At 39.0% G+C, this 15,963-nt stretch overlaps 1 protein-coding gene across 2 annotated transcripts in view; it reads left to right on the top strand.

The window, feature by feature from the left end:
* Nucleotides 1-15,963, top strand: part of ANKRD28 (ankyrin repeat domain 28) — a 130,873-nt gene that overhangs the window by 32,751 nt on the left and 82,159 nt on the right. The window contains exons 1-2 of one of the 2 annotated variants that reach the window (XM_065630157.1): nt 13,364-14,769; nt 15,849-15,932. In XM_065630157.1, the coding sequence (XP_065486229.1) occupies nt 14,653-14,769; nt 15,849-15,932 (201 nt within the window). In that variant the 5' untranslated portion in view covers nt 13,364-14,652. Of the gene's footprint in view, nt 1-13,363; nt 14,770-15,848; nt 15,933-15,963 lie in introns of those variants that run through there. The other variant, XM_065630158.1, reaches the window with a different exon arrangement.

Raw genomic sequence — 15,963 nt, 5'->3', positions numbered from 1 at the left:
TGCTAATACACTGATGTTTTAGTTGTCGCTAGGTTGTCAAGGACTTTTCAGCTTCTAATACCGTGCCAGGTGCACAAGAAGCTGGGAGGGGGCAGCCAGGACAGCTGAGCCCAACTGGCCCAAGGGATATTCCATACCATATGACATCATGCTCAGTGTATATTTTGGGGAAAGCTGGCTGGAGAGCCTGCTGCTCAGGGATGGACTGAGCATCAATTACTGGGTGGTGAGCAATTGCATTGTACATCTCTAGTTTTGTATATTCTTTTATCATCATTATTACTATTGTTATTTTGTATTGCTGTCCTATTAAACTGTCTTTATCTCAACTGAGGAGTTGTTGGTCATTTGATTTTGTTTTGTTTTTGTTGTTGTTGTTTGGTTTTGTTTTGTTTTCTCCTTCCCATCCCACTGTGGGGCAGGGGAGCAAGTGGCTGTGTGGTACTTAGTTGACGGCTGGGTTTAAACCATGATAGTGAGGTTTGTTTTTTTAGGGTGTTTGTGGGGGGCTTTTGTGTGTGTGTTGTTTGTTGGTTTTAATCTCCTGCCTCAATCAAGAAAGAAGAAATGGCAGAAGTGTGGGGTGTTTGTTTTCCTCTACATGTTGGACAGCCTGTTGGGAAAAGTGAAAGGTAACACACTTCTACTCCAGAATGAGAATCTGCAAGGAGCCTCGCCTTTTACCTTTGTTTTCTATGGTACGACAGCACCAAATAAAGCTTATTGCTGCTTTGCCATAAATTGAACTGGAAATGGTGCATTTTGTTAATATTCTGAAGTAATAATATGTGTAACTATGAAGGCTTTCATGGACTTCAAAGAGCTTCTGTCTAGCCCCAGAAAATTGTTCTGAGCTAGCTTAGGTCATGTGGGGAAGAACACTTCCACTCTCATTTTTTGTATGACATTTGTCCTATTTTTTGTCCTGGTCTCTGTTCTGCAAGGAGTTACAGGGTCTGTGGTTGCTTCTCTGCAGTATGGAGGGGCTGAAGCTGGAGAGTGGTACCTTGTGTTTCGGTGTTCGTGGTCCAGTGTTTGGAGGGGGACACAGCCCCACTGCTCATCCAAAACTAATGCTTAGTAGTTTTTCATTAAGAGAAAATTAGCACTAGAAATGTACAGGACATTAGTTGGCCTAAAGAGGACAACATGGCATTTAAAGAAAAAAAGAAAGTAAAAGTGATTGGAGTTTTAAAATCAGAGAGGAAAAACAGAACTAAGAGTAGATGTTAAAAATCTTGCAAATGTCCATGAGATGTCACTGTACATCCAAGAAGGAGCCTGAGAGAGCAACACTTCCTTCTGAAAAAGTACTCAGGTGCCTTTATTTCCGGGGGCCTGAAAACACTTGCAGGAGAGAAGACGACAACAGCTTAGCCAAGACTCCAAACACTTATATCTGCATGACTTAAAGGCTGCATTTTCATAATAGTGTGTGGTGTTTTTTAAACGAGATGTGTAATTTTATCGATGGGTTCCTAGATTTTGGTTTAGTTTACAAAACGATTTATGAGTTCAGTGGTGTTCTCTCTTGATTGTCATGTATTTTGAGTAGGCTGGTTACATTAGCGGAGCTTTCAGGGGGGGATTTTGCACAGCTTAGTACATAACATATAAGCAAATAGCAATACTCTAAACCATATTCTTGACGTCTTGTTACTACATGTTTGAGTGTTGCTAGCATATTCATAAAACTCAGTATATTTATACTTTATAGAAACCCTTTTTTTCATAATTCTTATAAAGGCATTATCTTGCCAAAAAGTGGTAAACAATTGGATACTAAATGTTCAGTTGCCTCATTTCTGCAAAAACTTGAGCAGGTACTTTCCCTTTTCATACCTGCGTGTTTGCCGAATGGGATTTGGTTATTCGTAGATTCTAAGATACATAAGCCTGTGGATTTTTAGAGGCAAGGGTATACAGAAGTTGATTTTCTTTACACTTTAAATAATGTACTGCTCACATGTATTGTTTTGATACCATCTTTCTATATTATAAGTACTCCTTTATAAAGCATTTTGCTGGCTTTTAGGAATGCCAAAAGTTACTTTGTAACTTTTCTAGGTGTCATCATAATTTAATAAAGGACTGATTGAAGCCAGTGTTAGGAAGATTTTGGAAGAAAAGAATGCCCAAATAATCCTGATTGAAAAACAAAACAAAACCAAAAACCAAACAACCAAACCCAGAAGTTTAACCTCTAAATAAAAACCACAAGTTTAACCTCTAGATCATGTATGGTTGTGTAAAGTTGTAACTACCTTCTTGTGCTTGTAGGGTAATGCGTAAGTTGTCCATACATGGACATGGATTCTGCATTTGTAATTGGTTTTGTGCACACTTTTGAAAACTGGACTCTAAAATTTTGTAGTCTGTTTATATTGCTATGTACTTTATAAATACTGTCAGTACTGTAGATGCAGTTTGAATAACATAATCTGTGAAGTTTCTGTGTGTTAGGTTTTTTTTAATAAACTTACTAGGAGTGACTTAGATACTGAATCATGGGAGAAGAACTTGAGTTTTTCATGTAAGTGAGCTTTTGTGTAATCGGAAAGAATTTCATGAGTGATACACTTGATTGTAGTAGTGTCCAAATCTGGAAAAGTTCGGGTCTCAAGAACGCTGGTTTGAGGTATTTTAAGGAAGATATAAGGAACGAAGTAGTTCTGATATATTGATGAAGGGAGCTCAGTTTATGGGTGCGGTTTTGCAATTGAATCACTTTCCGTTGCAGTTAGCAGTGTGGGTGCTCCCACTGCTTCTGTGTCAGCTCTCAACCCATGATGAGCTGGCTCAAATAATTGACCAGCAAAAAAAAATGAATAGGGGCAGTTGGATCACACAAGTGTCTGTGCTGGCACAGGAAGGGGATGTGAATATGCAGGGATCATGTGGGGAAGGGAGGAGTGAAGAGTTTCGCCAGTGGCCAGCAGTTAAAATCAGACTCATCCATTTCCTCACATGTCACTTAAAAAAAAAAAAATCACCCACCCAAACCTCCAAACAAACAAAACCCAAACAAAGAAGTTTCTAGGCTGGTAAAATTTTAATTAGTGCTCTAATTTAATACTTTGTTATATTTGGTGAAATTGAATTCCATAATGGATTGCTCAGCTTTTTAAGGAAAGTGCTTTTTAATCTTCTAAATGACAGAACTGAAAAATTGATAGCAAAAGTAACCTCTGAGAATAAATGTTGCTTACATGCTTCTATGCTAAAGTGACATGTAAGAGCCCTCCTGGGAGCAGCCTCCCTGTTGGGCATCAAGGGGAGGACCCTTGGCAAGGTTGGAAGCAGCTGGGGAAGATTCTTTGCTGTTGCTGTATTTCCCCTTGCTCAGTTTTGGGGAAATCCATCCGTTTTGGCAGCTGCAGAAGATTCAGATGAGCGCTCTCATTCCGTAGTAGTGTGTGTATGTGTGTGTGAATATGTGGATTTTATCCAGCTGTGTTTTCCAGAGTGTTTCCAGTTGCCAGAAGGACATGAGGGAGGTGTAAGGGATTCCTAAAAACTTCTAGGAAATTTAACCTCCCCCAAAGAGCAAACCCTGGTACCTGAGGCAGCTATTGACCCACACACTATTTTAAAGAGAATCTGAAGAATTCATATGCTGTGATGCTGAGTGTTTACATACTGAAAACAGATAAAATACATAAAAGCAGTAGTATCCATAGCAACTAGGTTTTATTTTGCTCAGTTGCATATAGTATTTTGTCTCCACGGTATGTATGGAAACAAAATCCCACATGTGGGCAAGACAGCTGAACTGTGGCTTCTGTGGTCGCTGTCTATTCACATCTACATGAATCTGGTTTACGAGTATTTCACTGGTAGGATCGTTATATGCATTTTAGTATTGCACTAGGTAAATACTTATCAATTTGTTTTACCTCGTATTACTCCTCTGCAAGACAATGTGTTTTCAATTGAATTATAGAAAATCTTTTAATGAAAACTAATCAATGCATTCAGTGCCCTCTCCTCCCAAACCCCATCCTGGAAAAAAGAAGCCCTCACTACCAAACCCCTGCGCCCCAACAACGCTTTTCCTTGAGTGGGACAGAGCCTGGGCTGTGGGCAGGTTGTGCCGTCACATGCCTAATGAGCAGGAAAATCTGAACAGAAACAGTTAAAAGCAGCAGGTTTTCTTTTTTCTTCTTTAAGGCTGAGAATTTTGGAGCTATTAGTATTTCAGCCTCTTCCTCCCTGAGTATTACTGACTTTCAAAACATTCTGCTAGGAGAGTTTCAGCAATGACAGAAATGGATAATAAGTGTTTTGAAGTTGTTTTGTTGTCCTTTGTGATAAAATTTGAGCTGTTTTGAATGGTAAAAATTGTGTGGTTTTCTGAGAAAATATTTGCTGCTGTCACCCTGTCATTCTAAATATAGCATTTCCTCTTGATAATGCTTTAGTTCTTTATCAGAATGTTATGCTTATGAGTGACTAGCCAATAGACATTCAAAGCTAATTTAACTTTCCTTCCCAAAGGTGACCAGACATGGGGAGTGGTAGACAGGAATTACTTCCATGCAAAGTGGCCACTTCCCTGTGCCCATCTGGTAGGGGAAAAACAGACTATATTACTTCTACAGCTGCTCCTACTTAGTGTTTTTGTTTGTTTTTTGGTTTTGGTTTTGTTTTGGTTTTTTTTTCCCTTCCTCAGTCCAACCCTTGTTACTTCCCCTCATGGTCATTGAATCACTGGAGCCCAGTGAGTGCTGTGTAACATTTCTTTGGATGCTTTGCTGTGCTCTGTCCTTACCTTTTCACAGACTGTTCATTATTCCTCACTTAACTGGTTGTATCTTGTTGCCCCCGTGCCTGGATTAACATTTTGTTAGTAATGGCTGCTGAAATCACACAACTGTGTCAGTCTGAGCAAAAAAGGGTGAGATAAAACCCCACCAATGCGGCTGAAACAAGACAGATAACAGACTTGCTGTAGCAAAACTTCCAAGCTGATTTTTGCAAATACAGCTAAAAAACCCCCTTAAATAGGCATAATTATCAGTTGGAGATTGGTGGGCTTTCTGACTTTGGCCTAGAGAGATATAATCCACTGAGCTTCTTGGGGTTTGTGTTTTGTTGGGGGGGTGGACATTTGGGGGGGAAACCTTCCCCTACTTTCTTTAATAGTTGAATGGTTCTGTTGAAGGCAGATTGGTCTTGTTTATTATCTTGAATAGCCAACAGCTTATTTTCTTCAACAGTCAAAAGCAATTTGTTACTTGAGAAAAGCAGCCGATTCTGGAAATGTCCTAAGCTGATGTGAGTCATTACTGAACATTTTAAATAGTTGAATGTGATGTTTGTTTCCTCCCTTCCATGGCTCAAAATGGTATGAATCATTTTTTTTAGTGTTTCCCAGATAATAGTCTGAACGGAAGCAGTACGCATTTCTGACTCAAGTTCTTAAATGTTGGTGGAGCACTCCCAACCGGTGCTGGATTTGGCCGTGTGGGAATTCCATAGGAATTTCAGACAAATGTATAAAAGCAAACGTTTTGTAACCATGGCAACTTACCCACCGGGATTCCTGTGGCTGGTGACATAAAACTATGAAAGCCCTTTATGGACTGGCACAACTGACTTGACTTTTCTGCCTAAATTCTGTAAGGGATACAGGATAAAAATTCAGTCATGAGAATCACTTTTCAAGTTTGTAGAAGGCCTTGTAGAACACTAGAGTTTGTGTTATATTTTTATAAGCCTACCTGCTACTGTTCTTACCTGCTAAAATGAAGACTTCTTTTATGAACCTGAATCTCTTCCATAGTTTCCTGTGCTCTTAGTCAAATTCAGGTCTCTAGAGCACGACTCAAAAGTGATACACACTCCAGGGTAACTGAAACAGTGCTGAAAAAAATGGGTTAGTTAATGAATTTTATAGGGGGAATAGAAGGGGAAAAGGAGGAGAATGGCACATCTGCGTTAAAGAACGGTATTGGGAGGAATAACCTGGATGTGACTTGGAAAGGAGTAATTTATTTGTCTGTCATCTCAAGCTCATCAATGACAGCTTTTGTATGTCATCATTTGGAGTGGAGCTAATGACAGAATCGGTTTGGTCACTCGTCATAGACAGCAGAGCAACTCTTCTTTCTAGAAATCTACCTGACTAGCATATGCTTCTTCAGAAGCTCAGCTGTATGGCAATCCAGCAGAGTTTTAATGAGGCAATGATAAAATTTATTGCTGTAATAATTTTTGATCTCAACACCAGGTCTGTCCAGTGCTGAATCTGGGCGCATTGCATTGCGCTGCCTTTCCTTTAAGGGGGTTTCCAGCCTTCAGCAAAGGAACCAAAGTTAAAGAAGAGGCAAAGTGAGGATAAAGGTTATTGTCTTGTAGCACATAACAGCTAAATGAGCCTCGGTGGCGAAGCTGACTGACCCTACAGACCAAATGTAATGGATTCCTAGTCATCTGCTGGGGAAACAGCAGTTTGTTTAAAAAAAACAACCAAACAAACAACAAAAAACCAAAACCAAAACAACAAAAAAACCCAAACCAAAAGCATCTGAACCCAGGGAAGCTGGAACTTGTTCTTTTCCCATGTAACAATGAAAGATCACACTTGGCTTTTCTTTGATTAAGTGGCTGATAGGTGAGAATTGCTTGTTTTCTTTGGCATACAGGCGTAGAGAATTGGTTTCAGTGCACCAGAGCAAGAAGAAGCTGTTACGCCTGCTATGCTATGCCTTAGAAAAGCGCAAGGAGATCTGCATCCAAGGATGCAGCCCCTGAAAGGCCCGAGGTGATCTTGTGCATTATAGCATCTGTCCCTGAAGCCCAGACCGTGCACTGTATTTGCAAGCCCCACAACACCTACTGAAGAGGGAAAAGCAAGCCTATTGTATGGTGAATATAAGACAACGTTATGTTGACCTTTTGTGATGTGGGTTAGGTGTTTGTTTTTGTTTGTTTGTTTGGTTGGTTGGTTTTTAATAAATGATAAGCCTGATTCTGTTTTCTCTGCAGAAGCAGTATTGCAGGAAGAAATTTTCAAAGGGGAAATACATAAAATCAGCACTTCCTGTGCTCATCTTCAGAGCATGACCATAGATCAGGAGAAAAGTAGATCGAAGGAGGTGTAGTAATTCTTTGCCTTGCCTTTGTTCCCAAAGGGAATTCTCTTAGTTGTTTTACCAGCTGCCCTAATACAATTTAGTAGAATCGTGCTTCAGTTAATTTTTAAGAGTGCGTGCACTATCAGTATAAACATTTTCAAGGCAACATGATAGATGGTATGAAACTAAGATGAGGAATTCTGCAGTCATTCGTTTGCTTCAGCCAAGCTCTCTTTATCTGTTCCTTCTCCTTGGGAAGATGTAATAGCATCACTTTTTGAAGCATCAGGCTGTCAATGCCAGCTGTGACACTGGGTTGTTGTCTTCTCATGTCTCTGGGTTTGTTTGTTTCTTTGCTCAGCTATTGCTGCATTCCTGTCCAGTCTCACCTCCCAGCAACTAGCTGGGTAGTGCTGGGAGAGGGCGGTTGATGTGTGAAAGAGCAAACAGAGGCTGCTGAGAATCAGCTTTTGGGTTTTGTGTATTTCCTTCAACTCTGCTTTTAGAGCTGGTGTGCACAGCTGAAATTGCTGCCTTCAGTAATTGTTCCTGGAAGGACACCCTGGTTATTATTGTAATTGATGCCATTTTCAGTGCCAGAAAACAAAATTGGCTGTGGACATGGCCTGAGCTGGAAGGAACTAAGGAGACCAGAAGTATTCTTGCTGTCAGTGGCTTTTCTGCCTTTGCTTTGCCAACAGATGAAAATACCTGTAACCAGTCTGTGGGCCTTGCTTTTCGGGTAATGAAAACATTTTTTAAAAGGCGTCATATTTGCAATAAGAACATAAGTGTACAGCTAATAATTGTGGGTTTGTGTGGGTTTAACAAATGCTGAAGTGTTTTGTTGGCTTCTCTCTTTGACTTAACTGATATTTTAAGATAATATCATCTCCGTTTTCCAACAGAAGTTGTCTTCTGTCGCTTACTTTCTCCCAAAAAGAAAAGTTACTTTAAAACCAACCTCTCTCCTGTCCGCACCACACTATCTAAAGTAGTTTGTCTACATCTATTTGTCTGTCTTGTCTGCAGACTTATCCCAACTATCCATAACAAAGTATGTGGATAGCTGCGTCTTTTTGTCGTCTCTCTGCCCTGAAACAGGAGTTGTTTTGACTTATAGTTTATTTTATGGGACTGACAATCCCACTGTCAGACTTGCATGGTTGTCATTTTGGAAAGCTGTTGGGTATGATAGCTCTGCCTTCTGTTTGGGTCAACAGGCAGGGAGGTGACAGCTGATGAATCAATGGGAGCCACTAGCCAGAGCATATACACTTTTTATGAAGTACCTTGAGAATCTGAGGTCAGACAGACTGGAGGACTTCTATTATGTACTGCCTGTTAGTGTAGGAATAGGTGGTTGATTTTGATTACAGGGTTGTATGCTACAAAAGCACAAAAAGAAAAATCCTGACAGTGAAGTTAAATCTGGCCTTAATAAAAAGGGAAGAGTCATGGGTGACATCCTAGCCTAGAAAATAATGAGAAAACATTCTATTCCCTTGTATTTTCACTTCTCTTTGAAGAGAAATAGGACTTTTGTGTCTGCTTCTCTATTTTTTTAGGAATGTCGGTTCTTTAGCCAGCTTGCTAGACTACGCATTTTATCAGATATATATTTTTTTTTTTTAAAGGTATTGATTTATCTTGTACTATGGTAGTTGTAAGATGCTTCAGATGTATAAAATATGCAAGTCTTAATTAGAAAACTGCTAACCAGACTTTTAACACTTGAATTTTTTTTTATTACTCTTTGATCAGATTATATTTCTGAAGCATTTTTAAAAGGTTGCAGTTTCAGTATACAAATTAAGTTTACATCTCAATCACAAACATGCATTTTGCATTGTTAATTTTTCTTATGCTACTCCAATAGAGAAAAGTTAGAGTGAATGCTGGGTTATTTTTCTTCTTTGCCATATTTGTGTCTTGGTTTTTGCCAAGATGACTATTCAGTTACTGGGTTTTATTAATTGCGAAGTTTTACGTAGTCATGTATTTTCTTTGAAAGTTCTGTTGATTAATTGAGGCTCTATACTTGCATGAGGAGAAGTGAGAACTGCCTATGGTATGTGGGAGGTGCAAGCGAAGAGATTTGACTTTTCCTTGGAAGCAGAAACGTGGAGTCTGGAGGTTAGAACTAGTCTCCTTTGTCTGTGTCCCAGCTGTGCGTGTGCTCTGGAATAAACAGAGCAAAGTTGGGGAGAAAGGTAGTAATTTCTAGTTGCCTGAGACCATTTTCTTTCCTGACTCCACCTCATTCCCTCTGGAGTGGGGAGGAAACAGCAGAGGAATTCAGAGGAGTGACTCACAAGGCTTCCAGAAGCATTGCAGCTTAAATTCGTGGTGATGCTGAACACTCATCCCAGTCTGTATGTGGGCAACACTTTAGTAAATATTCTAGGTAAATTATATAAAAATCTGCTTATACTGGGACATGCCCATGCACTTACAGCTGCAGCTATTACAGGCAATCTTTTTCTGCTGAAGAAATCTGTAGTTTAGGTCTTTGTCTTGCAAAACTGATACAGATTGCTTAAAAAACAATTCATAAGCCTTACTTGGCTTTATTTGTTTGTTTTTACTGGAACATGACAGAACAATTTCCTTTATTTCTTTAATTATGCAAAATATTTAAATTAAACCAGTTGGATTAATCTCAGCCCAGAAAAGACTTGTTAAATGCTGATTGGCAAGAGAGAAATCTGTGTTTTGTTAGGTTTTTATTGAGGTTTTCAGTGTCATCAGCAAAGCTGCTTCAGTCCCCTGCTCATCAGTTCCTAGAGAAAAGGGTAGATCTATAGAAAAGGTTACTATTTTTAGCTAAACTGCTTCAGCATTCATGTTTTTTCTGTCTGGTATAGACATGGCCACTGTCATCAATGTTATAACCTGCAGGCTACATTGTTGCAACATATTCTCTTTATATGCATCAATGGAAGCCTCTTGGAACTTGATTTACTTGAAGACAAATATTTGAAAATTACAGCGCTTTTATTTGCAAATGTTATCATATCAACACAAAAGCTTTCTTGCATGTCCTCACTGATGTCCACTTGCAGTGTCTTTTTATTCTCTCTCCATTGCAAATCTCCTTATAATTTTAGAGTTAAATATTGACTTATTATTTTGTTTACAGACATTGTGGAGGCTGTAGGATAGATCACCCCTCAAGCCCCAGTAGACCTGGCGTTCTTTTTTCTACCCTTTTTTTAGTGTTAGGCCATTTTTGACTCTTCTTTCCTACAATTTCTTTAGTAAACTTTCTTATAGGAATGTGAAATTTAATCTGGAAACTTTTGAGGGTTTTGAAGGATATGGATGCTGTCTTCATTTATTTTAAGATTTATTAAGATAAGCTGAAAAGTTTATTTTGAGAGATACAACATTCTTTCTACATACCTTTGCAAAGATCTGTTATGATTCCTAAATTAGTTTAGGAAGAGGAGGCTTAAATTAATCCTCTTGAATTTACTCTGCCCTCATTCTCTGCTGCTATTATCTGTTCTCCCCCACTGAAAGTTACTGCTGTAGATAATCTGCTGAAAAACGGAAACCTTGGTTTTGTTTCTTTTCAGTAGAATTGTGAACTTCAGCTTTTGGCTTTCAGAATAGCTGTGAGGTAGTGTTAAAAACTTGTATTTTGCAAACACAGAGATACCTGGCGTGGTTTTTGGAGTTGAAAGAAGAAGAGATGATTAGAGATGGTGTTTCCATTGAGTTGAGGGCATTAGTTTCAATTGCAGGGGATAGGTAGGAGGGGGGAAGATTGTTCTTTTAAGTAACCTCCAAGTGCCAGTTCATTGTCAGCAAAAGTTAAATGTTTCTGGAACTGGGTTGTCCTTTGCTTTTGGAAGTAGTTGCACACACACATTCCTAGCCTGAGCAGGTTTTTTCATCTGCTTACTTATGTGGTTTATATTGCTATCGAGGTCAATATAGTATTGACTCAGTTGTGTTGGTTCTTTCTAATGCAAACTGTGATGTATTGGCTTTTAACTCTTTGACCATAGTAATGTCGCCATTCAGAAATATATAATGTTATGCAGGATATATGTTAACTTGCTTTTGGAAATAGTTTATATTAACTTTATTCTAATTATAGGTAAGATTTCTAGTGTAATTATCGGAGTAGATTAAAATATTCTTAACACTTCTGAATTTTCACCATTAATTGAACGTGAAGTCCTGTACTTTTTTATGGTAACTGTTGAATTTCTAGCTGACTTTTAAAGTATAGTTTGGAGCATTAATTGCAAAGGTCAAAACCAGACCACTTTCAGAAAATTTGAACTAAATTGGGCATTATCTCTAGCAACATATGTCCAGTTTGTACTTCCAAAGAAAGCATATGGAACCCTTAGCATTTGCTTGCTATATAAACTTTTTCGCTCTCAAAAAGTGTTCATTTACACTAAACATAGGAGCTTAGCTAGAGTACCATTATCTAACAAGTGTGTGTAGAATGAAAACCAAGTATGCATTCTATCAGTGTACTTTGCTTGTAGACTTAAAACCAGTTTGTTTGTTTGTTTGTTTGTTTGTTTGTTTGTTTGTTTGTTTTTAATATCTTTTTTCTAAATGAATGCTTAGTTATGAAAGAAATAGAAATAGAAAATAGAAACTACAGTTTCTATTCCTTAGGGCATTTTTCACAAATAAAAAGCAAAATATTTTCTAGGTTGTGGTTGCTGTGTTCCTTAGCAGACAGTAGTGTTGCAGTGGATGAGCCTTGAGGATGTTCATGTTTTTATTTAAACTGGTTTTGCTGTGGCCAAGAAGAACATGAGTTTTCATATGTATTCATGTGAATCTGTGTTGTTTCTTTTTTAATAAATGGTGGCAATGCTGGAACAAGGCAGTGTAGGTATAAACCATTGCTTTTTCATAATTAAGACCAAAAGTATGAAACACAAAAACAACTGGACTCTATATAATGAACAGAATACATTTATAAAGATATTTGTTAGTCACATGCTGTAAACGAGAACACTCGGGAAATTTGGATCATATCTGAAATTTGCTGGTGAGTCAGAAGCTGGTGCGATATTGTGCCAGGCCAGGAGTCCTGAGCTCAAGAGCCCCAGGCTCAGGTGTTCTTTTGACCTTCCAAACCCCTTCACCTGCATGAAGTGTCAGTAGGGAGTGTGTTAAGCAATTTATTGTGTTGCAGCAAAGCTGCCATAGACGTTATTTCAGAGCAGTGATGACGTGGGCTTTTCCTGCCTGTGGCCCCCAAAGATGGGAATCTAGTATGTCTATTAATATCCAGACCATTTACTATACCACTTAAACCTGTCTTTCTCTCTGCCTGCATTCATATGTGAAACCTGAGTGCAGATGCTTTATCCAAAGAGCTAGAAGCCTGTTTACCATTGATAAATTCTGATTCTAGCAGCCACTGGAGGACATCAGAAGTGCCTTCATCCTGCACGGCAGGAACAAAACCCTCCCTCTGTTCCTGTAACACTGAAGCTTATCCAGCAACATTGACAGAAGCCATTTACATAATACACCCACAAACCAGCACCATTTAGGCAGATTCAAGCTGAAATATTTATTCAGCATGTTGTAACGCTTTATGTTATATTTCTATTATTCTATTACTATATGAATACTATTATAATATTAATATTATTATATTCAGATTCTGCTCAGTGCAATTTTTTTCCAGCTGAGGGTATCTTTGTCTATACTAGTTGCAAAATCCACGGGTGTAGGCTTTTTAATTGGCAACTGATTACTTCGAGAGATTTTATTTTCACCTGATTTTCAGGTCATTTGTGTGGGGAGTTTCTTGTCTTCAAGGAGTTAAAGAAGGGCTGTTCTGCTGCTCTGGCCAGTGCCATATGAGAGCAGTTAAAATGCTAGAATTGTTTACTGCCTAAATTGTTGTTAGTCAGCAGAGCCAGTACACCAGATTTCTTTGCAGCTTTTAGTGGAAAATATTAAACAGTCGCTCTTTCTTCAGTTATAGGATTTTTACGTTTTCAGCTGTTAGTCACGAAACTGGCACAGATGTAACTGCAAAGACTCCCCCCCCCAAAAAAAAAAAAAAGAAAGAAAAAAAAGGCGGGTGTATTTTGGTGCCAGAGGAAGTTGCATGGGGAGCAGCGGCTGGGCGCTGGGTAAGTGTGACATGTGAGCATTACGAGGCGTCTCATCCTGCCAGGCTGCAGCCGCTGCTCGCCCGGCTGCTGCGCTGGGACCGCTGCCGGGTGCCGCAGCTCCTGCTCAGGGACCGGCTCGGACAGCTAGGCTTTTTTTTTTTTTTTTTTTTTAAAGCTTTTCGAGGCTATCTGCTGATTGTATAATTTAATTTGTCAAGCTGATAAGCAGAAGCTCTAACTGAAGAGGAGAATCATGTTGGCACAGTGACAGATGTTTGGATAAAGAAGTTGGCTCAGAGAAGATGTACGGAGTCTGATTTGTTTTTTTTTTCCCCTTCTTTTTTTCATCTCCCTCTCAATCTGAATGAAGACTATCATGGGAACTGCATTCACATGGTGATCAAAAGAAACACTTGAGTGATGAACTGCTTTTGCAGAAGAAGTCCAAGGCAGTAATTTGAGCTTTTGTGTGCGGTAGCTGGCTTGTTTTGCTGAAGCGTTCTTCCTCAACAGCATTTCTGCCTACCGTGGTCCCTGATGGAGAAGCTGCAGCTACTTCCCGGGGAAGGAAAAATGAACACTCCGCACTGCTGGTGTCCCTGACGGAGTAACGCCGGCTGCGTTGCTGTGGTTTGGGGAGGCTGGATTCAAGCGGCAATATTATTCAAGGAGTTCATTGTCCCTGTGGTCTGACTCATCACATGTAAATGTGCTGCAGCCGTGCTGTACATTGCAGATATTTTTCTTGCATGGGAGAGAACTATTTTCCTCTAAGCAGGTCCTGAATAACTGCTGGAAATGAGATGCATTTTTCTGGCTGGACTGTTTTTGACATTGAGAAAAGAAGCTGACAGGATGATCGGAAGGCGCCTTTATTTTCAGTCAGCAGAAAACCTGTGACGGTTGGTTTAAAACTGACCTTGCAGGAGCTGGGTATAGCTGCGGCCGGCTCTCCCGGGGCAATTGTTCCTTGTTCTGTCCTTGGTAGCCCCGTGTCCTGTCTTCTGCAACAATGATTGCACTGTGCGGGTAGGACGACTATGTGGAAGTTGTGACATTAGCAAAGACAAATTTGCTTGTGAAAGGACAGCTGTGCGTGACCGTCAGTGCTGCTCGGATGGAACTGGATCCTGGGATATTTTTATCAACTGCTTCACAGTTTCATTATTGTGGTTTCAATGCTTAGGGTGATCTTACTTCGCAAAGAACAACTTTTTTTTTTTCAGCATTGTCTTGAACATCTCAGGGTGTTTAAATCTGAAAAATGAAGTGTAGGAGGGGATTGAAATGTCGTTTTTTAAATGCTAATACACCAGCAGTAGCACTCACAAGTTTGTGAGGGGATGTAAAACAGGTGAAAGTGTTTCCTCTATGGTCCCTGTCGCGATACCTGCGGTCCGGTTCCAAAAATACTGTTGCTGGCATTTTTTTGTTTGCTTTTGCTTCCTCAAACGGATCGAATGAGTCGAGTCTGTATTGTTGTTTTGGAGGAGGTGGAAGATGATTCTCCCACATTTATTTCCAAATTACCTCAGGAAAATGTATCTTTACGTCCATCGCCCCCTGGAAATGTGCTGGTAAGACATGTTGTTTATTGGCATATTTCCTGCTTCTAATACTGTTGCAAATGCCAATAGTAATTTCTGTAAGATAAACATGAATATACATGATGATGAAACAAAGACAAGGTGGTAAAAACTGCCTATACTAAAGAGGGAAAAAGCTGAAACTTAGTTCTGGAATTAATATTTGCAAGGGCTCATTCTTTAGCATGTAACTTTATTGATGGTGGGTGCAGCAATAACAGATCTCAGCTCCTGTATAATAGCAGAGGGTTTTAGAGGGCTTTGTAAACTGTATTTGAAGTAAATGTTTTTTCCCTCGCTCCACTCCTCATTCTGCTGTGGTACATTTATGCAGTACCACTTTAGAAACTGATGTAATCATTGTATTGCAATAATATGCTGTGTTTATTTTGAGAACTGACAGAGTATATAGTGTACATTGAGCAAGAGCAATTCTAAGGTAAAATGAAAAATAGCATAAGTCATAATCTTGATGTAACTATTAACGTTCAAATTACCACTTTCTGGAAATGATCAACACTGGGGACTGTGCTTTTGTCGCTTTAAGTTATTTTATTGTGTCAAGTGACTGACTTAAATCTTGCTGGCATACCTCAGCAGCTTTTCTTACTTACTAAGAAATCCTGCTATATTTAGTAATAGATATATGTGAATGTGAATTTACTTATCTGATGTACTTTGCTTTCCCACTTTATTTACACAGGTGAAAAACTTCTAGTGAATTTAGTAACTTGCTAATGGAAAAGGGGTTTGTTTGCTTATATTGTATAGAATTTGCAGCATGCAACATCAGCTTTATTATAAGGAGTTGTCTTTTCAGCTGTTATAAGCTAGTCTTCTGGGCCTCCCTTTTTTCAATATTTCATTGACTTATAGTATGTTCGTGTTTTGAGGTTTTTAAAACTTGGGTTTTCTTCAATTCTGAATACTATTGCTGGTTGCTTTATTTCACTGCCTGGGATGTTTCATTTTGTCATCATCTTGTGTTTGTGTTATGTATCAAAAAATATGCGTATCACCAAAAACTAAAACGGAGTTATATTCTAAGATCTATTTTTTCTTCATTTCAGCCACCATTGGTTCAAGCTATATTTAATGGAGATCCCGATGAAGTTCGAGCACTGATATTTAAGAAAGAAGATGTTAATTTTCAGGTAAAAACAAACATCATTAGTTTTGAATACA

This window comes from Caloenas nicobarica, chromosome 2, assembly GCF_036013445.1.
Source record: "Caloenas nicobarica isolate bCalNic1 chromosome 2, bCalNic1.hap1, whole genome shotgun sequence".
In the NCBI taxonomy this organism is placed as follows: domain Eukaryota; kingdom Metazoa; phylum Chordata; class Aves; order Columbiformes; family Columbidae; genus Caloenas; species Caloenas nicobarica.
This window is presented reverse-complemented; position numbering and strand designations above follow the sequence as displayed.